This window comes from Diabrotica virgifera, chromosome 8 (genome assembly GCF_917563875.1).
Source record: "Diabrotica virgifera virgifera chromosome 8, PGI_DIABVI_V3a".
In the NCBI taxonomy this organism is placed as follows: Eukaryota; Metazoa; Arthropoda; class Insecta; order Coleoptera; family Chrysomelidae; genus Diabrotica; species Diabrotica virgifera.
In genome coordinates this window covers 130,222,545-130,249,844 of record NC_065450.1, presented here as the reverse complement: position 1 = coordinate 130,249,844, position 27,300 = coordinate 130,222,545, and the positions used below count along the sequence as shown (strand labels likewise).

The 27,300-nt window shown below is 34.3% G+C and overlaps 1 protein-coding gene across 1 annotated transcript in view; it reads left to right on the top strand.

Annotated features, from left to right (window-relative positions):
* The window catches only part of LOC126890588 (regulator of nonsense transcripts 2), an 88,874-nt gene that overhangs the window by 46,943 nt on the left and 14,631 nt on the right, over positions 1-27,300 (top strand). The window contains exons 5-7 of the mRNA XM_050659654.1: positions 1,079-1,541; positions 11,108-11,306; positions 23,640-23,757. Of these exons, the coding sequence (XP_050515611.1) occupies positions 1,079-1,541; positions 11,108-11,306; positions 23,640-23,757 (780 nt within the window). The remainder of the gene's footprint in view (positions 1-1,078; positions 1,542-11,107; positions 11,307-23,639; positions 23,758-27,300) is intronic.

The following is a 27,300-nucleotide window of genomic DNA, read 5'->3' as shown; positions in this document are numbered from 1 at the left end:
TACTCCCAAAAAACACCCCTGATTATGCAACGCGGTTAGAAACGGGACGTGTAAAATATTCGTATAATCTTTTTAAAATGACTTTGAGTTGGTTACAAAAAATTTTGCTTATGGACGATAAACGTTATCCCAAACTTTGTTACAATCAACAACTACGATTAGTAGGTTTAGCAGATGAAGCATATAATTGGGCAGCACAGGTTAAAGGTATGTTTGATTTCATTGATTGTACAGATATATTTATTAATCTCAGTCTTACTTCGCTTAATAAAAATAAAAAAATGTTACTGCTAAAATTTTATAACAAATTGCATGAAATGGACATAACTTTATTTCAGAGGTCTTCTTTTCTGTCTTTCTACCCTACATTTAAAGTATATAGAACCCCAAACCCTTACCTATTACTTAAACTGCCAATACAGGTCACGCGGACTATAACCCAACTGAGACTGTGTAATAAATTTCGAATTTCATTCACCTATAAGGGATGTTACTATTCTATCGATCCAGATAATATTTGCACTGCCTGTAACACAAGACAACTCGAAACTATTGATCACCTTCTATTTAACTGTCCTATCTATAGCACTATGAAACCAGTAGTTATTTGTTTTCAAAGCATGGATTCACTATTAAATGCTCTTGATAATCTCACTCCCAACAACGCTAAAATCATTGCAGGGTACATATGGAACATTTTAAAACTTAGAGCGTTTATCTTGAATGAATAATTTTTCTCCTATAAATTCCATTGTGCAATTCTATATTTACCGTTTATTTATATATATGTTTACATTTTTTTTTGTTTGTAATTTTTGTATCACTATTATTCGTCTCTTTGTAATGTAATTTTGTCATGTGTGTATTACTTATTTATTACCTATTTATTTTGTCATACTATCTCTGCATGTCACTATACGTATTTGTTCAAAAATTTTTATTATAGTATTGTCGAACAAACCTCTTGCTATGCACTTATTGTATTCCAAGAAGCAATAAATATTATTATATTATTATTATTATATCGTCTAGTTATCCTTTAGTCTGATATTTAATCTAGTTTATAAAAATGTTTCAGGTGAACTCGTCAAATTTAAATTATATTCTAAAATAGAAGCTCTCTACTGCCTGAAAGTTCTACTTCATGATTTTTCTCATCATCACATAGAAATGGCTTGTAATTTGTTGGAAGTATGTGGAAGATTCTTATACTGCAGTCCAGACTCTTACCAAAGAACTAAAGTGTATCTAGAACAAATGATGAGAAAAAAGGCAGTTATGGCATTGGATTCGAGATACGTGACGCAGATTGAAAATGCTTACTATTATGTTAATCCCCCTGAAGTCGTTACAATTACGAAAAAAGAAAGACCCGTGATGCATCAATTTATAAGAAAGCTACTCTATCAGGATTTACAGAAGAATAATACTGACAAAATTATGAGACTTATGAGAAAATTAGATTGGGCCAGTCCAGAAATCGCTGCTTATGCTGTAAAATGTTTGACAGGTGCTCAGAATCTTAAATATTTCAATATCAGGTAAGTTTTTATATTTTATTTTTCAAAACATCGTTTATAGTAGGAGAACCTGGAATGCTAAAGCAGTTATACTATCCTGAATTCGTTCTGCCGAGATTCACTTTAACACATATTCGGAATAGGAAACATACAACACAAAAATTCCTACCTCACACTATTAACCCCTCAAATCAAGTTAATCTTTCATTAAAAAAAGAAGAATTATTAGAAACAGTGGGATTGTATACTAATCTCTTAAAATTTTGTGGAGTTTATTTCTACAAAATATTTTTATTTTGTACCGGCTGTCCCAATAAGAATGGCTCTCGGCCACATCTCAGGAACCGCTTATAGTACAGCTTTGAGAAAAAAATATTTATAATAAAAGTTGCCTCGGGAAAAGCCTGTAAATTATTTTCATAATTGTAGGTCCACCGCTAGAGGGCGTTATTGAATATCAAAAATTAAAAGATCAAAAATTTACAAAATTTATTTAATGAAACGGCGCGGCGCTGGAAATCCAATCATCGTATTCTTTGCAAATATGAGGTGGGGGTGAGTGGGAACCTTCTTATGAAAAAATGGCTGTAAATCCGGTTCTGCTATATCGAATTTTGCATACTTGTTCTTGTTGAAAACAGCTCTTTTTCTTCAATGTAAGTGTCTTATTTTCGAAATAGCCTAATAAGTAATATGCAAGCTAGGAGGCGTTATTTAATTATTTTCAGAAATCTAGTTTTCTTTGGAAAATATTAAATAGAAGTATGCATTTTTATTCCTGTATTACAAAATTAGACCAAATTAGCAACATAATACCGAAAACCGCATGTTGATAACTTTTTTCTATCTCGAGATATCTTAAGAAATATGTAAATTTTAAACATAACTGTTACTGTTACCGGTAAACTAGGTTAAGGAAAAGTAGTGTGCTATAGAAAAAACAAATAAATATTTTCCAGATATAAACGTATATAATTAATTAAAACAACAATAATAAAAACAATACTATAAAATATAACAGAGAAATAAAAGCAACTTCTTATTTAGTCTTAGTGACTGCCTAAATGTTCAAATTGTTGCCCATCATTTTCGATGCAAGCATTTACTCTTTTAAGAGTAGATTGAATAGCAACAGATTTAACTGTTTAATGCCTGGTTGCACCAACAGATCTTAAGCTCCAGCCTAGCTAAGCTCTACTTATAGATAGGGCCTCCTTGAGTATCACTTACGTTGCACCATAATTTTAGATTCTTACCTTATTATCAAATATATCTATTATTATATTATGGTATTCTTATTGTAATATATTATAATTATATATTAATTCTATGATATTCTCGACTTAAGCTTAAGATCTGTTGGTGCAACCGGGCATTAGACTTTTATTTATGGGGACGGATTAAAGACCTTGTTTTTGTCGCTAGGCCCACTACTCGAGAAAACATGATCTAGAATCTAGAGAATACGAAACGCAATTCAAAGCATTGCGAAAGCAGAAATTGAGACTGCTGTTCAATCTACTCTTGAAACATCGAGAATGATGGGCAACAATTTGAACATTTAGGTCCTCACTAAGTAAGTAGTTGCTTTTATTTCTTTGTTATATTTTATAGTGTTGTTTGTCTTATTGTTGTTTTAATTAATTATATACGTTTACATCTGGAAAATGTTTCTTTGTTTTTTCCATAGCACACTAGTTTTCCTTAACTTCGTTTACCGGTGACATTAACAGTTGTTTAAAATTTACACTTTTCTTAAGATATCTCGAGATAAAAAAAGTTATCGACATGCGGTTTTCGGTACTATGTTACTAATTTGGTGTAATTTTGTAATACAGGATTAAAAATGCATACTTGTATTTAATATTTTCCAAAGAAAACTAGATTTCCGAAAATAATTAAATAACGCGTACTTGTTGGCATATTACTTATTAGGCTATTTCGAAAATAAGTCTCTTACATTGACGAAAAAGAGCTGTTTTCAACAAGACCAAGTATGCAAAATTCGATTTAGCAGAACCGGACTTACAGACATTTTTTCATAAGAAGGAACCTTACTCCTCACCCCCACCTCTTATTTGCAAAGGTAGACTTAAACTTGTGAAATCAAATATGGGCAGAATTTTATGAAGAATACGATGATTGGATTTCCAGTGCCCTTTCATTGGGTAAATTTTGTAAAATTTTGATTTTTTAATTTTTGATATTCAATTACGCCCTCTAGCGGTGGATCTACAATTATGAAAATAATTTCCAGGCTTTTCCCGAGGCAACTTTTGTTATTAATATTTTTCTCTCAAAGCTTTACTATAAATGGTTCCTGAGATATGGCCGAGGGCCATTCTTATTGGGGCACCCGGTACAATAAATAATTTTCTCATTTGTTATCAATACATTATAATGGTGTAAATAAATAATTATTGATTGGCGTAAGGTTTATGTTATTTATGTCTGTTTACTATTAATAATATTTCCTAAGAGCAGGTACGTTTGGTTGCGTTTTAATTTCCAGTCACGCCTAGCAACTGAACTTGCCAGAAAAGTAATTACTAACGTCTCTAGACAGTTGTGTCTCAGAAAATCGAATCGACTTTACTAAAGCGTCATGAGAACTAGTCCACAGTACATCGTCCTTTTTGGAAGATGATTACAAAGTCTTAAAAATGGTTTTAACTGAGTCGTTTGAGCAAGTCTACCACTTTCTGAAAAATTTCAGAGTGCAGGTTGAACGCGTTTCGCAGTGTCGTGTCATTAACACATTTACGTTGTCGGACTAACGAAACGAGGCTGTAAATTTGTCGGACAAGAGATCGACAATCTTTATTAATTAAATAGTACTTTCAATGGCAGCTACGTACGCCGTTGCTCCCGCTTGGTGGCGCTAGTGTAGTTGGGGGTCAACGTTTTGACAGTTCGTTAAGCTTGTATGGTAGTTTTGTTTTAATTATTGCAATTTAATAAATTGGGGCAGAAAAGTACGGATCTTGAACTGTTTGTGAATTGAAAAACGAATTGAGAAGAAATGCAAGAATTACTGGAAAAAAGTTATTCACATGACAGAGAGGGAAAAAATTTAATCCTTTGTAAATGTACTATTGAACTAAGACCTTTCAACTCCAGCGCTACAAATTGGGGTAAGAAATATGAAAAAATAAAAGCCTGATGAGTCATCTCCTAAAATTGTTCTTAAAAATAATCAATGAAAGAATTTCCAAGCTGTGTGAAAGTCAAATTTCGCCCAACCAGTTCGGGTTCATAAATTCTGTTGGTACGAGAGAGGCTTTGTTTTCAATACAATTCTTATTCCAGAGATACAAAGACGTCAATTACGACGCGCGACGTATACGCATGTCTGGTTGATTACGAGAAAGCGTTTGATCGAGTACAGTACGCCAAGATGATGCAAAAATACTAAAAGAAGCAGGAATTAACAACCAAGATCTGAAAATAATTAGAAATCTTTACTGGAATCAGACTTCAAACCTCAGAGTTAACGGTGAACAAGGCTGCATTTTGTTTCCCTTAATTTTCAATCTTTACTCTACTGAAAGAATATTTATCGAAGCTTTGCACGAAACTGGAAAAGGTATTCTACTAAACGGGTACCGGCTAAATACATCAGGTATGCAGATGACACCATAGTGTTTGCGGACAACCTAGAATACCTACAAATCCTCATGAACAAAATCACGTATTACTGTCAACAATATGGACTCAATATAAACGTAAAGAAGACAAAGCTCATGATCATTAGCAAGAAAAAGATAACAGAAGGTCAAATCTGCATCAACCAAACCCCTATAGAAAGAGTGAGGCACTATAACTACTCCGGCACCATAATGAAGAATGAGACAAAGACCCAAGAGATAAGAGCGTGCATCGGAAAAGTTGATCAACCTTCAACCGTATGGGGGTCTTTTTCAAGAGCCACCTTTCTCTTGGTATAAAAGTAAGAATGCTGAGATGCTACGTCTTCTCTGTCCTTTTTTATGGTTTTGAATCATGGACCTTGAACGAAGATATGCGCCGAAAATTGGAAGCATTTGAGATGTGGCTATATCGGAGAATTCTTAAAATCCCATGGACTGATCGGGTCACAAATGAGGAGGTCCTTAGAAGAATGGGGAACAACCGAGAGGTACTAACCACCATCAAATCTCGAAAGTTGGAATACTTTGGACACATTATGCGAAATGAATCCAGATATGCCCTCCTATAAGTCATCGTGCAAGGAAAAATATTTGGAAAGTGAGGTCGAGAAAGAAGAACATCCAACATCTGTGCAGCTTTCCGCGTTGCTGCAGATAAAGTGAAGATTGCCATGATGATCGCGAACATTCGTCACGGATAGCACATCAAGAAGAAGAAGAAGATAACAAAATAAAATACAAATAAATAGTATTGAATGTTTTTGCACCGGAGGGACCGCAGACGTTCGGATACAATCAGCGTCTCTTTGCAAAGACAATGACGTCGACTTTTCAAGTAGTAACAAGACACTCACTCAACAAACTCACTACACATGACACTAGGTACCTAACTGCAAAAATTCACCGTACCTACCATGCCAATGGCCATTAGTTGTCGAGGCATTAGCTAAAAAAAATGTTTTTGCAGTCGAATCAAGGGACAATACGTAATATGTTTCAACAAAATATTTATTGCAGATACGTGCATTTATTGTCGGCACATATTTATCTATTCTTATTACTACAATCCACTTTTTTCTCATCAGATTATCTTTGAGAAATCTTTGTTCTGATATTCTAGATAAGCACAAAGGTATAGGACAACCCCGAGGCATCTTATTTTCCCAAATTAAATTTACACAGCGAAATAAATGCAATCTTTACTTAGAAATATATAGATTTGGACAGTTGACGTGACCTCCAACTAGACTAGCGCCATCTACCGTTGAGCTTTTCAGATTAGCTGCCATTGAAAATTAAGAGTTTTATAATAACAAAAACTACCGCGCTAGAGTGACATATTCAGGGTGTCAGACTCTACAATCGCGCCGTCTTTTTTGTCCGACAAAAATAATTATTATATTTTAACGTATAATCTTTTGATTAAAATTAAAATTTTTGTAGTTTTGCAATAACAAAACCTAACCGCGCTAGAGCTACATGTTTAGGCGAGGGGCGTGTGAAAACGCGTCCAACCTGCACTCTGAAATTTTTCAGAAAGTTGTAGATTCGCTCAAACGAAGCAGTTAAAACCATTTTTAAGACTTTTGTAATCATCTTCCAAAAAGGACGATGTACTATGGACTAAACCTATTGGGTTGTGAAGATTAGGTCATAACACCAAAATAAGGTTTCCATTTTAGTGAGGGGGGGGGGAGTGAGCGGGTACAAATTTTCAAAAATCGTTAAATAAAAATTCGATTATAGCGCCATATTCGAAAAAATGGAATAAAAGTTACTTATTTTTACTTGAGGAATCCAAAACTGCCCCTCCCCTCCCCACTTCCAGAAAGTGGAGTAGGGAATCGTGTTTCGTGTCATTTGATAGATTTTTGAAAAATATTGATCACGTATTTTTCAGTATTTCGATCTGATGTTCATTTCGCGAAATATTCGACCGTCACGCTACTTTTGGCACACCCTATATATGGTTTTAGCTACATCGCCCCATGTAAAATGTTAGATTATATTTCGTTAATAGTTAAAGGATTTCCTTCGAAATAAAAAAAAAATTAATCGCGCTCAATTATTTCTAGATGACGTTTTTTTACAACTTTGTGACCCTCCAATTTCCTTACGCCCCGATCAAATCGTCAGATTATTGAAATATACACTATCCTTCATGTACTTAACTTACTTTGTCTTAATCTGACGCGCTCGAGTTTTTCTGGATATTTTAGTGGAGAGCCCTCAACGTACGCCCCTGTATTGAAAGCCCATATATGGTAGCGGTACATTACAAGGTACAAGGTTTCTCCCCATGTGATTTTCTGACGCGCTCGAGTAACGCGCTTGGGCTCCCCTACCATTATTATTACTAAAGGGTGTCCCAAAATTTAGATTTGAATTTAGTAGAAAACACTGTTTTTTCTTTAGTTTGTCATTTTTTTATTGAATCATAAAGTACATAGCATAGGCATTGTATAATGCTAAAAAATCAGTAGGATCACTCCTCGAAAAATCCTTTGTTCTCTATTTGTTCCAATTTGGTGACAATGTCTGGACCGGTATTGGATAGAGACAGATTTGTCAGTGTAGTCGCTAACCTCCACTAAAGGAGACAGCACCGCAAGAAGAAGAAGATTTGTAAGCCTAGATATTTACATGAACTCTCTTACTCCTTCGAAAGTATATGTTCCAACCGTTAGATGTTCGGGTTTTGCTACATGATTATTGTTTGTGACTTTCATATTCTTAGTTTTATTAGTATTAAAGTGTTGCCCCATTCTTCTTGCTATGATATCAATATCGTCAGCATACGCTTGTATTTGTACAGTCCTATTAATAATCCCTTTGTTGTTATTCCAGATTCTCTAATAGCTTTCTCTAGGGCAATGTTGAATAAAGGCACGATGGGCTATCTCCCTGTTTGTGTCTGAAAAATTTTTGATACTCCGTTCTTCACTCTTACCTTACACTCGACTGTTGAGAGGGTTGCTTTCACTAAGGGCCGGTTGTTCGAACGCTAATCAACAATGATCACTATCAAATATTTAATTACTGTCACCAAAACTGTCAATGTCAACTTTTATTGGGTTGCTGAAAACATAATTGATTATAATTATGAGATTAGTTAATCAATTAACATACCAATTATTAACATAATTGATTAAGTAATATCATAATTGTTTTCAGCAACCCAAACAAAGTTGACATGACAGTAATTAAATATTTGATAATGATCATTGTTGATTAGCGTTCGAACAACCGGCCCTAAGTGTATTGGGATATTGACAGTTTACCCATTATTTTTTGTTATAATCTAGTTCAACTGTATTAGTCTAAGATCCGAATATAGGTAAAGGGGGGGCCGTAGGGGTTGAGCATCACAATGTTTTTTAAAGTATGGTAGAATTATTTTATTTTTAAATTAAATAGGCATATTCAGTGCAATGCATAGATTATTCAAGAAAAAATATTGAAAAATAAGCCAACGGTGGCAAATTTTTAAGGACACCTCAAAAAACAATGGATTTTGCGGTGTACTCATCAGGACTCATCATTGGATCATGGTAAACAAAAAATTTGAATTTTAGTTTTATCGAATTTTGACTGTTTTATCAATCAGAAATCAAAACAACTAATTTTTTTGCAAAAAAAAGGGTGAAAATCAACCTATTTATTATTGTTAAACAAAAAATAAGCATAAAACAAAAAATATCTCGACAGCGTTACCTTAAGGAATTCTAAAGAAAATATATACAAAATTGCAGGTGGGTCGGTCAAGCAGTTTTTGAGTTACAATGTCTACAGCCTTTGAAAAAGGCAGTTATGAGGAAATAGCGTTTAAACCATTGTAAACTTTTATTTTCTATTTCTTTTTTGTCTTTCAAATCGTAAAATGATGCACACCGAAATATCTTTTTGAATCGCGGAATAATTTACAAAAGAAAATAAGAACAGCTGTTGACCATTGTTTACGTTCAAGCGTGCTGGCGCAAACCTGCTGCAAAGCGAGTAGAAGGTAGGGATATTCAACACTATCTCTCTACCTCCCTACCTTCAACTCGCTTTGCAGCAAGTTCGCGCCAGCGCGCTTGAGCATAGTGAGAAACGGAAAACTGCTTTTTCAAAGGCTGTAGACATTGTTACTCAAAAACTACTTGACCAATCCACCTGGAAAAAGTTTTTTTCCCTTTTTTTCCCTCGATTGTTCGATTGTATTCGTAATGGTCTTGGTGTATGGTAGGTTTGGTTAGGCGTTGATTTTAAGAAATGTTGCTGGCTACTTGGGCGCAGTTCCCAAAGGCCATAAAAGAAGAAAAAAAACCCACCTGGAATTTTGTATATATTTCCTTTAGACGTTCCTTGAGCTAACGCTGTTGAGATGTTTTTTGTTTTATGCTTATTTTTTGTTTAACAATAATAAATAGGTTGATTTTCACCATTTTTGCAAAAAAATCGTTGTTTTGATTTCTGAGTGATATCAAAAAGTCAAACTTCGATTAAACTAAGAAAACTCGACAGCGTTACCTCGAAGAACTCATAAGCTAATAAAATCTTTTTGAATTTTTTGTTTACCATGATCCAATGATGAGTTCTGATGTGCACCGCAAAATTCATTGTTTTTTGAGGTGTCTTTAAAAATTTGCCACCGTTGGCTTATTTTTCAATTTTTTTTCTTGAATAATCTATGAATTGTACTGAATATGTCTATTTAATTTAAAAATAAAATGATTCTACCATAATTAAAAAAAATATATATGATCGAAATACTAATTTCAACCCCTACGCCTACCCCAACCCCCCCCCCCCCCTTGCGATGACAAGATGTATGTAATTTGTCTATGTATGAAATTTCATAAAAAAATGTTTCGTCCGGCAAGCAGATATTTATCTTGTTTATTATGGTTCTTCAGGGACCATATGGGCAACGTCGTGCAAACATTACTATTGCGTTACGTATATTATTAACTATACCGATTTCTGTAGCTTCAGCCTAGAGACCATTTTCTAAACTAAAACTAAGTAAGAATTACTTAAGATCAAGAATGGGTAAGGAACAGCTAGAAAATCTTGCTATTATTTCTACAGAATCTGAGTTTTTAAAGGACCTGAATGTTGAAAATCTAATTATTAATGAATTTGACAAAGATAAAGCAAGAAAAGTTCAATTTCTCTAAGAAATATCCGTCAGTTTTCATCATAATCAGTGTATTTGTTAAAAAAATCGCAATATAGATTATTTTTTGATCTTCAATTTTTAAATAATTTTGAGTAATGTTTTATAACTTTAACCAACTTTAACATAGTTTTTGACATTGTGGGTGACAAAACGTAAACAGGAGTGGAACGAATACATCAGTAGAATGGCAGAGGATAGGATAGTAAGAATAGCACGAGATGTCACCAAATGGACGAAGAAGTATTGGCAGACCAAGAAAAAGATGGTGCGATAATCTAAACAATTTAAGAGGCTAATATTGAAGAAGAAGCAGGCTGTAAAGTGTAGATACAAGAAGGAAGAAGAAGAATATATTATTTTTGATAAGTGTATTGTGTACTTATTGTTTCCTTCAAAAAAAATCTAGGTAGATGTAGAAAAAATTTGATAGTCTTCCACGTTGAAATGTGAAGGAGTGATTGATTATAATATTTATACCCTGGTAATTTTGATAATGGCGCTTATCAATATTTTGCACGACGGCGCCGAAGTTACATGGCGCGTCCCTGTGGTTCTTCTATGTTCAAGTAGTATTTGGAGAACTTGTTTATATTTTTGTTTGGTTTTGGGTTCTTTAACACATAGTTACATATTCCGTTTTTGTTCATTTTTCCACTTTTTCAATTTTCTGTGCAGTATCATTATTCGTAGCATCTTCTGTATCATTTTTTGACTTTAATTACCAATGAAATCATGTTGTTTCCGCCTATCATCGAAATCTTTTATAATTGTAGGTGCTTAGCAAATCTATTGGCAGGTCTAGTTGCCTATCAAGAAGAGATTGGAACTAAAGTTGTAGATGGTGTTTTAGAAGATATTAGACTAGGTATGGAAGCAAATCTTCCCAAGTACAACCAAAGACGAATAGCTCAAGTAAAATATCTTGGGGAATTATACAATTATAGAATGGTGGAAAGTTCCGATGTTTTTAAAGTAAGTATAATTATTAATATGCATAGTTAATATTAATTAACAAATCTAGAGCACCAGACAAAAAGTACTAAACCAAATTTATGTCAAGTACATACATGGCACTTTTGCACCACTACTATTAATAGGGGAGGAAAGTATGCTAAATTTGCAGTTACTCGAGCGTTATGGGGACCTATTGTTGTATAAAAAAAGTTAAGTTTTCCATTTTAGTGAGGACTTTAAATTTTTTAATTTAATTTTCCATTTCCAACAATCGTTTTTTCCGATTATAGCGCGATCTATCCATAGTTCGAAAAAATGTCTCGAATAAAAGTTACTTATTTTTACGTAAGGAATCCAAATCTGCAATCAAAAAGGCGGCTCCTATTTAAGATTTTAAAGTAAACCCCCACCCCACCTCCGTGGGGGTGCGTGTTTGGTGTCATTCGATAGATTTTTCAAAAATATTGAATACGTGTATTTTTCAGTTCTTCTATCTGATGTCCATTTCGCGAAATATCGCGGAGTTAGTATTTAAAATTTTAAATTTACCCCCCATCCCTCTCCATGGGGGGGGGTCGTGTTTGGTATAATTCTATATATTTTTGAAAAATATTGAACACGTATATTCGCTTTTTTTTTGTGAAATTTTGTGACTCTCCCATTTCCTTACACCCCGCTCAAGTCGTCAGATTTTTGAAATATACACTGTTTTGCATGTACTTAACTTACCTTATCTTAATCTAACGATTTCGAGTTTTTCTAAGGATAGATTTTTTTTTCGGACCCCCTTCACGAACTCACCTGTATTAAGAGCCAATATATGGTAGAGGTACATTTACAAGGTACAAGTTTTATGTCCATGTGATAATCTGACGCGCTCGAGTAACTGCAAAATTCCCCCCTTGGGCTTCCCTACCATATTGTAGGAAGGATGGGAACGCACATAGACAAAACGAAAACGGCGGGTTCGTTTGAGAATATTCCCATGAGATTTTTTTGCATATTTACATTCGTGAGACATCCCAGAATAAGGTTCAAGAAGTCGCCCACGTGAAAAGTGGCCCAAATTTTTTTAACAATTTTTTTTAATCAAATTGCAAAAATCAATATTTTTGGCACGGACAATTTTTTTGTAGATTTTTTGGACCATTTTGGATAAAAAAGGTCTCGTACAATGTTTCTCTAAAGTTGATCGTTTTCGAGTTATAAGCAATTTAAAATTGAAAAGAACGAAAAATGGCGATTTTCAAGGCTTAATAACTCGGTTAAAAGTTATGACTAAATCAAAGTTTATTACCTCCCCCCCCCCCCCCACGAGATCCCGAAGAAATTTTTGTCATTATTTTATTACTAAGCTGTTATTTTTAAGTAATAATATTGAACGCCATGCACGTGGTAGACGGCCGTAAATTTGAGTGCAAGTAAGATGCACAATTGGACTGCCGGAGTGGCATCTCTCTCGCACGCAACATTTACAGCCGGCTACCACGTGCATGGCGCTCAATATTATTACTTAAAAATAACAGCTTAGTAATAAAATAATGACAAAATTTCTTCGGGATCTTGTAGGGGGGGCATTAAACTTTGATTTAGTCACTTTCTGACTTTCATAATAATAACTTTTAACCGAGTTATTAAGCCTTGAAAATCGCCATTTTTCGTTTTTTTTTTTCAATTTTAAATTGCTTATAACTCGAAAACGATCAACTTTAGAGAAAAATTGTAAAAGACTTTTTTATCCAGAATGGTCCAAAAACCTACAAAAAAATTGTCCGGACCAAAAATATTGATTTTTGCAATTTGATTAAAAAAAAATTGGCCCACTTTTCACGTGGGCGACTTCTTGAACCTTATTCTGGGATGTCTCACGAATGTAATTATGCAAAAAAATCTCATAGGAATATTTTTCCCAACGAACCCGCCGTTTTCGCCTTGTCTAACATGCTTCTTTCCGATTTTGAGTCACAAAACGATGAAATTGCAATTTAGGGATTTAAATGTAGACAAAAACAGTGTAAAACACTTGGAGCCTCCAAATGTGATACAAAAATTGGTTTTTGGAATGAATTTGGTATTCCTAGACTAATAATATAGCTATAAAACGATATTAGTTAGTGATGTACCAATTCAACGCTGTTAAAAAAGATGTGTTAATTTTTCCGAAAAGCTTTTGACAAGGTATGATACAGTAAAGGGTAACCCCGTTGAGATAGGTATAATGTCCTCACTCCCAGAATTCAATTTTTTTCATTTTTTTTACGTTCTATATGATTAAAATTAAGACTAAGCGTAATTTTAGCCTACCCTGCTCCACCCTTGCACCAATAACATCATGTTTTCGTTTTATTTTTTTTAGGTGGGATGCACACAATAAATTTCAAAAAATTCACACTCATATGTCAGGCTTTTACAAAACAGGTCAATTTTTTTAGACCCATAGGTTAAGTGTACATAACTTCAAAATGCTTTTATTTTTCGAAAAAAGCGTATAACTTTTTTCTTTAGAGATGGCTGCAGGTCTAATTTTTTTAGACGCATTTTCGTAAGGTGCGTCACCTTCAAAAACCAGAAAAACTGGTTTTTTAGGTATGTATTTTGGGGGATTTTTCCCATTGTGTAGACTTCAAAATATATCAAATCAAGGTTTTTTAAACCTTACACAGTGATGAGCGCGCTAATAACCGGCGAAATAACGCAAAAGATGAAAAACATATTAAGTTTTGAGATAAATAGAGATGAAACTAGTAGAGGTCGGAGAGTTAGCGATAGTAACCTATAACTTTACATTATATTGATTGTTTCCCACCTTAGACGTATCAGAGGTGTATGTAAACTAAAACTGCCTCTGTCACAGTGGTATTTAGTTGCCAAACTAGTCCGATACGTCTTAAGGTTGGTAACACTCTTCTTCTTCTTAGGGTGCCTGTCCGTTCCGAACGTTGGCGATCATTCTGGCTATGATGACTTTGTTAGTTGCTATACGGAATAGTTGTGTTGAGGTCTTTCTATACCATGCTCTCAGGTTAGCAAGCCAGGATATTCTTCTTCGTCCTGGGGCCGTTTTTCCTTCAATTTTACCTTGTAAAATGCACTGGAGTAGCTCGTATCTGCCTTGATTTCTCATTATATGCCCTAAGTACTGCAGCTTACAGCCCTTCACGATGTTGACTAAATCTGCGGTTGTGTTCATCTTCCGTAGTACTTCTTCATTGATGACTTTGTCTGTCCATGGTATCTTCAGGATCCTTCTGTACAACCATAGCTCAAAAGCTTGAAGTTTCGATAGAGTTTCCGCCTTCAAGGTCCACGTTTCTACTCCGTATAAAAGCACTGAGTACCCGTAACATTTAAGGAGCCTTATTTTTGTTTTTAGAGTGATGTCATGGCTCTTTAACACAGAACTCATAGTCAAGAATGCACTCTTTGCCTTTCCGATGCGACATTTAATCTCTTGAGTACTGTCCCACGACTCATTGATTATAGTGCCCAAATAGTTGTATTGTGAGACACGTTCAATTCTCATTTGGTTCACATACAGATTTACTCCTGTTATGTTTTGCTTGCTGATGACCATTAGCTTGGTTTTGCTGGTGTTTATATCTAGTCCATATGTTCTACTGATTTCAGTTATTTTATTCATTAAGTTTTGCAGCCCTTCTATGGTATTGGAAAACACTATTGTATCATCTGCATATCGCAGGTTACTGAGCTACTCCATTTATTGAGATGCCTTCATCAATATCTTTTAGAACCTCTTCAAAAATGTGCTCTGAGTACAGATTGAATATCAGCGGTGAAATTAAGCATCCTTGTCTCACCCGCCTTAAGATTTTGGCCTGATCTGTATATTCTCCATCTATTCGGAGCACTGCTGATTGATTCCAATACAGGTTAGCTATTATTTTCAGGTCTCTTCCGTCAATCCCTGTCCTCTTCAGCACTTCCACCATTTGTTCATGTCGGACTCTATCGAAAGCCTTTTTGTAGTCAATCAGGCATGCAAAAACATCACAGCTGACATCTCTACATTTCTGAAACAACACCTGCACACTAAATAAAGCCTCCCTCGTACCAACGGCGTTCACAAATCCAAACTGATTGGGCGCAATTTGTTCTTCGCATTTTCGGTAAATTCTATTATGGATGACTTTTAAAAACAGCTTGAGACTTGTTTGTGAGACCTGTTTGTAAACACACGTTTTATAATTTACGGTCGATTTAAACAAATTACCGCTAAATAAAAGCCTTTTAATAGTTAAGTTTTACTAGTGCAGTGACATAAAATACCAAGAACAGCAACTGTGAGTAAATTTTTAATATTAACTGCATCCAGACGATTTTTGTTAGGCTGATTGAAGTTAGATATCAGATACACAAGACTGAAAAGTAATTAGCTAGTAAAAACTCGCCTAGCGAAATAAAGAATTTTTAACAACAAAAGGCAGGGTCGGCCTGGGAAAAATGTTTTGGACAATAGTTATATTTAACAAAATAACTTAGCAAATTTGAATATTTTAAATAAAATGTCACAACCAACATTTACAAATCAATCTTCATCCACCAACACTCACCCAGATAATAATTTAAATAATATGAATACCTCCAACACATCTTATGCAAGCACTGTCTCAAAAAATATCTACAAGTATCCTAACAAAGACCAGGCACTTATCTTCGGCTCCATTCAGGGAGCAAAACTTCAAGATTATCTTCTCCAATTGGGACCTCTGGTAAAACCAATAAACATAATTTTCTGTAGCAGAATTTCACACAACAGAATATGTGTTTATCTAACCAATAAATCACTGGTTGATGAGTTTTTAACTAATCATGGTCAAATTGTTGTCAATAATGAAGTCATCAAAGCAAGACGTCTAATTTCACCAGCAGACAGACTAGTATTATCGAATGTAAGCCCAACGATCCCACACGAAACTCTTGTAACCTTACTGGAAAATATTGGATTAAAATTAGTTTCTCCAATAAACTTTCTTAGAATAGGTGCATCAAATCCAGAATACCAACACATACTCAGCTTCAGAAGACAGGTGTATATCGCTCCTTCCCCAGATATTACCATACCCGAATTCTTAGAAATAACATATGATAATCTATCATATCATATCTTTTTAGCCCTAGACAGTCAACGCTGCTTCACCTGCAAATTATCGGGTCATGTTGCATCCCAATGCCCTTCGGGCAATATTAACCCACATTCCCAACAATCATCACAACCCACACATAATGTTCCAATCTCGTCAATATCTCAACCGGATGAAACATCTCCTAATGACGTAAATTCCCACTCAATAAATAATATTCTACCCGAAAGTTCCTCAGTAGTAGAAAATTGTGCAAACGTCGCCAATACTGCTTTGATCACATCCAATCTGGTAACAAATCCAGATCACACTGCTCAATCTGAAAATATCCCAACCTCGGGCAAAACTACTAAGTCAACAACTTCATCCGCAACAAAACGAACAGCTGAAGATATGACCCCAGCCACTCCAGAAGAACAAATGCCACCCAATACTTCTACCTTCTCTCTTCCCCAAACAGTCGTTCAGAAAAACAAAAAACCCAAATCTAATACATCAGATCCAGAAATAGAACTTACTGAATCTATTATAAACTATATCGACTCTCATTCTCCTCACTTCATAATCAACAGCCATCAGCTTAAACAGCTCCTAGAAAATACATACGGATCGAGGGATGTTCTTAGCATTGCGGAAGACTTCACAGAAGATATTCCAAAACTAATAGATATGTTAGAAGAACTACATCCTCACGCAAACACTAAGAAACTAAAAACTCGTGTCACAAGGCTAAAAAAGAAATTACTAAAGCAATCCCAAGATTTAAGTGATACCCAATCTGATATCTCAAATACATCTCAAGATACCCAATAAATACATTCGAGTCATTACTCCAGTGGAACTTAAATGGGTACTATACCCGTTTAAATATGCTACAGCATATCATAGCCCTCCATTCTCTGGACATATTGTGTCTACAAGAAACTCACTTCCGAGACGAAAATGTCCACAAAATGAGGGGATACAATGAATTCGTTAAAAACCGAAATGTACAAGTTGCGAGTGGCGGCGTAGCCATTTACGTCTCAAAGAATCTACAAGCAACACAAATTAGAATAAATACAAACCTAGAAGCGATAGCCGTAAAAATTAAAGCACAACTAAATTACACCATCTGCAACATATACATTCCTCCTGACCATTATTTAATTGAGGATGAACTGGAGTCTCTAGTTAATCAACTTCCAACTCCTTTCATTCTTCTAGGAGATTTTAATGCCCACAATTACTCCTGGGGTTCTCAAAAAACAGACAGAAGGGGACGAATTCTATCAAACATATTCAACACCATGAACATAAGTTTACTGAATGATGGCAGCAATACTAGATTCAATATAGCTACTGGCAATTCTTCTTGCATCGATCTTTCATTATGTAGCCCAACTATTAGTCCTTACCTTGAATGGAGAGTTATGGATGACTTACTAGGCAGTGACCACTTTCCTATAAAATTAACGAATTCAATTATAAAAGACAAAATATCAAACGGAGATAGTATCCATCAGAAATGGAAAATAAAGAAAGCCGACTGGAGCTCTTTCTCAAAAACCATTGAGAATAACATATACAAAATTAATGAGTGGAAGGACGCAAATACAGCAGTAACTCAACTTAACGAAATAATCATAAAAGCCGCTGAATTTTCAATAGGAAAAACAAAACATATCAAGAAATTTAAACCTGTGCCTTGGTGGAATGACGAATGTGCCGAAGCAATACAAAACAGCAAATCTGCTCTAAATATATGTAGGAGGGAGAAAACCGCAACAAGTATAATTGAATACAAAAAACATAGGGCAAAAGCAAGATATATTACCAACAAAAGTAAAAAAGAGTCATGGAAGAAGTTCGTAGGAAGCATAAACAGAAACACTACAATATCATCGGCATGGAGGAAGATACAAGGTATTTATGGAAACAAAACTTACCATGTCATTAAAGCATTAGATTATGACGGCAAACGAATAAACCAAACAAAAGAAATAGGTGAAGCATTCGCAGACTATTATCATAAGCTTTCCATAAACAGAAATATAACTAATGATAACATTGCCCTCCCTACGGAATTCAAAGAGCTGGCAAACCTTAATTCTCTAAACAAGCCACTGACAAAAGAAGAAATGGAGGAATCTCTCTCATCACTAAAAGACAGTTCTTCTGGTCCAGATGACATCCCTCCAGTTTTTCTAAAAAATCTCCCAGAAACGGCGAAACAAATCCTGCTTAATATCTTTAATCACATGTGGAATAATAGTGACTTCCCCTTAATCTGGAAGAAAGCAACAATCATCCCCATACTTAAATCTAACAAATCTTCACTCTTGACTGAATCTTACAGGCCAATCTCCCTAACCTGCTCCATGAGTAAATTGCTAGAAAAAATAATCAACAAGAGACTAATATGGTTTTTGGAAACTCACAAATTATTAATTCCCGAACAATCCGGATTTCGACCATCTAGAAGCACACTTGATAACATTATTGACCTAGAAAGTCATATTCACGAAGCATTTGCTACTAAAGATAAATGTCTAGCAATTTATTTTGACATTAATAAAGCCTTTGATTCTACATGCCATAAAATCATCCTAAATAAACTACATCACTGGGGATTGAAAGGCAATATAATAAATTTCATACGCAATTTTTTATCTCAAAGAGAATTCCAAGTCCGAATTTCTGGAACAATATCATCAACCAAGAAACAATTAAACGGCACACCACAAGGATCAATTCTCAGCCCAACTTTATTTTTAATTGCTATGAATGATGTCTTAAAAGATTTAAAGAAACCAGTTGTAGCCAGACTTTACGCAGATGACATGATCGTATTTATCAAGGGAAGATGTCTTAGCACCATGGCTCAAAGCCTTCAGCAATGCATAACATCCTTCGAACGTTGGTCTATAATGTCTGGGTACAATTTCTCCCCAAACAAAACAAATTGCATATTATTCTCAAAAAGAAACATACCAGAGCAGCATCGACCATCAATATTCCTATACAACCAGAAACTAAGCTATACTCCACACATAAATTTTCTGGGCATGATATTTGACGAACGTCTGTCGTGGAAAAATCATATTAAAACACTAACTCTTTCTTGTCAAAAGGGCTTAAATTTATTAAGATGCTTAGCAAACAAGTCTTGGGGATCTGATGGTCTAATGCTGCTAAAAATATACAGAAGCCTTATTCGATCGAAAATTGATTATGGATGTATTGCATACACATCTGCTCGTCCTTCAATATTAAAATGCTTAGATACTATACACAACACCGCAATAAGAATAATTCTAGGGGCTTACAGGACAACGCCTGTAGAAAGCCTATACTGCGAACTGGGCGAACCAGCTCTATCTTTCAGACGACAAATTCTTAGTTTATCCTATGCCTCCAGAATAGCATCAATACCATCAATTCCTGCTCACAAAAACACGTTCTGTAATCGTTTCAAATCAACTTTTCAACATAGCACCTCTCCACCACCCTTTTATATTAGAATTCACCGGTATATATCAACGTTAAATCTCCAAAATTTCCCCAGAACGTGGTTAATGAATGAACACAGCATTCCTCCATGGATTATCAGAACCCCACATGTAAACACCCAATTGACGAAATATAATAAATACGATACCAATCCACGTCTTATATATCAAAATTATAAACAAATAGTCGCAAAATATAAAAATTATACCCACTTATTCACTGATTCGTCTAAGTCTTCCCAAGGTGTAGGAGCAGCAGTATACATAAACAATGAAACCAAATATTTATTTAAGCTTCCCAGCTCCTACAGCATCTTAAATGGTGAACTTTATGCCATATTACAAGCGTTGAAGCACATTTCCAATGCACAAACCAAACACTCCTTAATAATATCTGACTCACTCAATTCACTGAGACTCATACAACAAACCTTTACGAAAAATCCAATAGTCATATTAATCAAAGAAATATTACACAGTCTGCATCAAACAGACTCAAAAATAGTTTTTCTATGGGTTCCCTCTCATTCTGGAATCGAGGGAAATGAAAACGCTGATCGTTGGGCTTACACAGCTGCGCAATTACCAACATTGGCAGAACAATCAATTCCAGCCGCAGATACAAAACAATTACTAAAATCAATGACTCTCAATTTATGGAGTGAAAAATGGAAAACATCCACGAGCAAGTTAAGAGACGTTAAAGAAGATACTGGTCCATGGAATCCACATACAACCAACAGATCGAACCAAGTCATCTTATCTCGTCTTCGGTTAGGACACTGTAAACTTACTCATGAGCATCTCATTACCCATACCGAAGCACCAAAATGCAGAAGATGTAATATACCAGTATCAGTAAAACATGTGCTAACAGAATGTGATGAATTCGCCGCTTACAAACAATCTATATCTGGTTATTCAAACAATATGAAAGACATTCTTAACCTGCAAACCGACTGTAAACCTCTTTTCCAATTCCTTAATAAATGTAACCTAGTAAGTAAGATTTAATTGTACACAATTTCATACTTTTGTAAACTTATTAATTGTATTCTCGTTACCCCGCTGATGACCTTCGTGGTTAATGCGGTTATTTCTAAATAAAAAAAAAAAAAAAAAAAAAAAAAAAAAAAAAAAAAAAAACAGCTTGAGAAGATGGCTCATTAGGCTTATGGTTCTATAGTCTTCACAAACTTTTGCTCCTGGTTTTTTGGTACAAACTCAGATTTGAGCCACTCTGCTGGTATTTTTCCTGCCTTGTATATGTTATTAAATATTTCAGTTATTATTTTTATTTGTGCTCCATCTAATAGCTTTAGCAGTTCTGCAGGTATTTCCTCAAGTCCCGGTGCCTTTCCATCCTTCATTTGTCTGATGGCTGTGGTTACTTCTTCTGGTAGGATTTCGGGACCTGAATTATCTTCAATGGTGGGTTCTTTTCCTGTTCTAAGGTCGTGGAAAAGTTTCCCCAAGTATTCTTATCATACTTTCTTTTTATCTTCTTTGGTTATGGCAAGATTACCTTCATCATCTGTTATTTTTCCGCTGCTGCGTTTTCGGAACATTCCAGCTATTTCCTTCACCTTTCGATGGACATTAAAATTGTCATATCGACTTTGAACTCCTCTATTTCTTCACATTGTTCTGTTTTTTGTTTCTCTTTTGCTTCTCTTGTCTTTCTTCTGACGATGGTATGTATTTTTTTATATTCTTTGAGATTTTCTTTTGTTCTTTTTTCTCTGATCCATAAGCTCGAGTATTTCATCGATCATCCATGATTTCCGTTTCTCTGTATCTTTCTTCAGATGTTGTTCTTTTATTTCTCTCACTGTTTCTTGTATGATGGTTAGACTTTCATCTATAGTTCCTGCATTTCTGCATTTTAGCATCTTTGTATTGAGGTTTTCACTCACCCTCAGTTGAACATTGGGATCTTTCAGTTTTCTAATATCATACCTCTTGATCGACTTACTTGTAACCCTCTTCATTCTGACTTTGAAATTACCTACAACTGGTACATGATCAGAATTTATGTCTGCCCCCGGGTATGTTTTGACATATGTACAGCTGTTCCTATACCTCTTATTTACTAGTATGTAATCAATCTGATTTCTCACAATCCTTCCCAAAGAATCCTGTGGAGATTTCCAGGTGTACAGTTTCCTTGGGTGTAACTTAAACCAGGTGTTCGTTATTACTAATTGATTTGCTTCCGCAAAAATTTCCAATGTATCTCCCCGATCGTTCCGGTTTCCTAGTCCAAATGGTCCAACTGCAGATGATGTTTTGCTAGCCCCAACTTTGGCATTAAAGTCACCCATGACAATTGTTAGGTCTTGCTTTTTCAACCTTTTCACGACTTCATCAATGCTACGGTATAGTTCTTCTACCTCTTCTTCTGTTCCTTCTGTTGTAGGTGCATACACTTGAATTATATTGATGTCGATTGGTCTTGCTTTCAGTTGTATGAGCATAACTCTTGCTGAGACTGGGATGGTAACAGTCAATATAATGTAAATTTATAGGTTTATATCGCTAAATTTAGCATCTCTACTAGTTTCATCTCTATTTATCTCACTTAATATGTATTCCGCCTTTTACGTTATTTTGCCAGGTATTAGCGCGCTCATCACTGTATATAGTATGAAGTAACAGTAACTGAATATAGTATGTCAGTCTTTTAGGACATAACCCCCCAGTGTAAACACCAATGATATCACAGAAATTCTCAATTTTGTAGTAGGTAGTTAGTTTGTTATTTTAGTTCATTTTGCATTAGATCCATATACTCCAGAACAAAATTTTTTATAAGACCAGAACCATTGCAAGGCCTACTTTGATTATGATTTTTTTTTCGATGGGTCGTACTATTTAAAGCGTTTTTATATACTTCACTTGTTCTTTGTCCGGGAAAAATCTTGTAATCGATTTTAAACATATATCCCGACTAGCTAAAGATCTGAAATTGTCAGAATGGCTCAGAACTCGATGGCGATGCAATTTTCAACAGCTTTTACATGGATGCATTAAGTTTTATTATTCCAAAAAATAATAGTTATTTTAATACTGTTGCACTAGAACTTATATGCCAAGTATTTATCCCCATACCTAACATCCAATACGGTCTAGTAGCTAGGATACCTGGCTTTCACCCAGGAGGCTCAGGTTCGGTTCCCGGTATCGGAAATCCCTTTTGTTTTTAAAATTAAAATCTTGGTTTAAAAAATAATTGTTTTTATATTACTTTTTTTATATTGTCCTTTAAATAATAAAAACGTGGTATTATAAAAAGGTCTTTTTTACAAAAGTGTAATTTTATTTACATCATTTTGCCTCTTGGTAAACGTTTCTCATATTCTTGTTTATATAGTGTTTTTCAATGTCTTGTATTTTTTTTATTCGTATGATCTCGTTTCTGTTTTCTGCAAACCGTTTCGAATTTCTTCTCCCAACTTCATATTTCTGTTTCGATATTATAAATATTAAATAAAAGTGTTAAAAGCGTAGGCGCAAAATTTCGATACAATGTTTTTTGTGGTCATTATTTAATAATGTAATATGTATTTCATTCTGCGTTTAAATTTTTCAAAAATACTTATTAGTTTTCTCAGGATTCGAAAAAAAGAATGTATGTAAAAAGCATTGACTCGAAATTTTACGCCTACGCTCCTAAATCATATTTGTGGATTATAATTGTTGAGTCAAATTGTGTAAAGAAGTAATAACATGTTCTATATATATTCTTTATTTTTTAGGTCCTATATTCAATAATATCATTTGGAGTTTCAATGGACCCTACTGAGCCTTCGCCGCTTGATCCGCCCCATAATTTATTTAGAATTCGGCTGGCCTCCGTACTTTTAGAAACCTGCGGTAGGTATATTTAAATCATAATAGCTCAAAATCACCCATGTGATGTATCAAACACGTTATAAATAACGTGCACGTTATCCTACTTTTACGTTAAATTCTACAAATTGATGTGATGTATGACAAATAACGTTTCTCAAAAACGTTATCTGGTAACATAACAGGTTCATTTTAATGGGACCTACAGTCGGAAAAATGAAAGAATACCCATGCGTCATCGATGATATGCATACGAATCAAAGCAAAAATTTCTAGTCAAAACAAAGTCTAAACTAAGTTAATACTGAAAATAAACGGATGTAACAACTACTCCACTGTACGATTTTTCTCTACATAAGAATGTGTCAAAAAACTTTTGTGATGTTATGCTTTTTCTGATACTATATATTATTTATTGGTGATAAATGTTACTATTACTACCGTAATTAATTATTTGATATAGATTAATAATACAAAAATAATTAGTAAGCAAATATAGTATTATTATTTATTTCTCCATGTTAAAGTTGCCAGTGGACGTAAATAGTAACAGGAATTTAAAAAATGTCGTTTATGTCAGCTGCATTAAGTGATTAAAATGAAAGTAAACTTAATGAATTCAGATCATTAGGTATCCAGATCATTTTCCAGACATTATCTGCAAATAAATGTACATTCGTAAAAATATACTAATCTGTAATTTCATACACTATGATTGGAAAGTCAGAGTAATATGTACACGTTTGGCGAACTCATAGACAGAAGTTAACCATATTGACAGATGATTACTTACAAATTTTATTGACGTATTTTAATTAAATAAATACCAAACAAAAAATGCAATATAATATCAAAATAGCTCTTAAAAGAACTGAATTTATTCAAGTAAATACGACTGATTATTAAAATTTATAAACTCTACCGAACCTAACCCAGTTTCACTGTCAAAGTGACAGAAATCGAATCAGTCAGATTATAGTTGACCAACACGATTACTCGAATAGTAGTTTATACAATCACTATCTCTACTCATGTTGAATGTTTTTCTAAGAATGACATTAGAAGTACAGAAATAGTCAAGTGTGGGTTTAAATTTTCTACTAAATTAATATAACTACGTTGAACAATTGTATCGCCGTCTCACTCTGTCAATTATAAATATGTAACTGATTATGGCTTGGATAACGTTTTGCTTTGTAGACAACACTTAATAATCTATCTCTCTCGTTTGTTATTTATAGAAAAAGGCAGGAAATCTAAAATATGTGCTTGATATAATCGTTCATGGGTATTCTTTCATTTTTCCGACTGTATTTAACCTCTTGTTATAAAATAACGTGTAGTATAAAGAATAATTAAATATAAAAAATGGACAATTTAGTCCAGAATTTTGTCAGATTGTAAACGTCGGGTTATTAAAATAATTAGATGATGCTATTAGAAGGTTTGTTAAAGTTATTTGTTAGAAATAGTGTATTATTTTTTGAGGTTATGTTATTTGTCAACAAAAACATTTTATTCATATTAATGAAGAAAACATACAGACTATAGAGACCAGTTTGGCCCGATTGGGTAAATCCATTTGAATGTTCGTTTTGTAGTTTATTTCAATCCTTGTTGAGCCATTTTATAACATAACAACACGACAAGCAAAAATTAAATAAAATGCACAATAGGAAGAATACCTCACGGACCGAGGACCGGGAATTTAAAATAACATCTTGGTTTTGATGCCAGTGTGTCCAATATCAAATATTCAGTATTCATATCCGAAATTGGACAGTATCATTTTATCACCCAGTAGATCGAATGCATTTATTTTTTATTAAACACACACACGTAATTAATTAAATTACATACACATTTGGTCAATTATCAATAATATAATTTGGACATCAGCCAAAAGTTGCTGACATAAGATAAACAATTTACCTTAATTAGATACACAAAATCACGCGGGGCCCGTGTTTACATTGACCCAATTTAAACTTATATAAAACTAAGATCTCTTGTCTAGAAATTCAATTATTATTAATTCATTAACGCGAGTGATTGTCTTCAACGCTCATCATTTAAGTCTCTACTCAAACTACCCCGGGTCAACATCCATAGTGTAAGTCTCATCAATAAACTCTGCTACTATTATTTGGTGTTTCCATCACAACTTAAAGACCATCTACACTGAGCCAACGAAGGGATATTGTTCACAGTGCCAGATGTGCGGGTCCGATGAACAAGATGCGTATGCTGCACGCTGCATGTTTATGTATGTCTGTCTTCCTCTAACTTATTCAATTTCTGTATACTGTTATTCTTGTCGCGCAAGACGATACTTTAACGTTTTGAAAATAACATGCTGAATAACGTGCACGTTAAAAACATGATACATCACATCTAATTTTTGGCAACACGTTATACAGGCTGTTATAATCAAACGTTATGGTAACATAACGTGTACACGTTATTTATAACTCGTTTGTTACATCACAGGGCTGAATGTTAGCAAAGTTCTAGAACTGGTTCTTGTGGCATGTTTAATTTAGTATTATGTTTATATGGATTGAGCCACAATTGTGGGTGTAATGAAAATTACATTTCTTAATTAACTACTGTTTGGACGATTCGATTTCCACTCCGGAGATCGTTCTCAACATAACAAAAAATTAGTGTGAAAATTCTGGGAAAATTTCATAACCTGATTTTTAGGTTAAGTGTACTTGTACAATTCAAACAAATGAAATTATGGTCTCGATCTTATAGACTCCAGCAAAGTGTGGCATTGTTTGAAAGGATGTTATTTCCCTAGCCCTAGCTAGAGGTATCAAATGCTGACAGTTTTGTGTTTGTTAATTTGTTTGTGTGATCTGTATCGTAGATGTGATTGTTGAAAAATCAAATTTAAAATTAAAGATTAAATTCCGTTGTTAATTTTTGGTATGTTCTTATTATTGACTTCTGCTTTTGGTATTCGTAACCAATGCCTGCTGCACTCTGCTGATGTATTTGCTACACATTTTTCTTCGTTGAGCAGGATGAGGGCTACTTCTTGAACTTTTTTCTTTTTGAAAGAATCGGACACGTATGTCTGACTTTTGTATCGATAGTTGTATAGATTGTGTAAATATGTTGTGAAACATCCTGATATATGTATTAGGCCTGGATACCGCGTACCAAAAAAAAGTTGATTAATAGCAAGCTGAAAATTTGTTAATATCTTAAAGGTGTCTAGTATTACAAACTTTGATGTGTGGGAGCACTGGAACAGGGGAACACTTTTTAAGTTTATTCAATAGCAAACTTTATATAATATGTGAAAAAATGTTTGTCCGACAAATATGTTGGGCATTTTAATAAGTCCGACACGTAGAACATGTTAAATGACAGGAATTATATTGGTGGTAAATAGCAGTCTGATTTTTGCATGAGAGTTTAATGAAAGGGTAACAAATCAATTGGAAATTCGGTCTGACAAAATACATGGGACGTTTTCGTAGTCTGACGTTCGAAACCTGTAACCTGTTCCACAATTAAAACTACCCCTGTTCCAGTGTTCCCGTGCATCAAAGT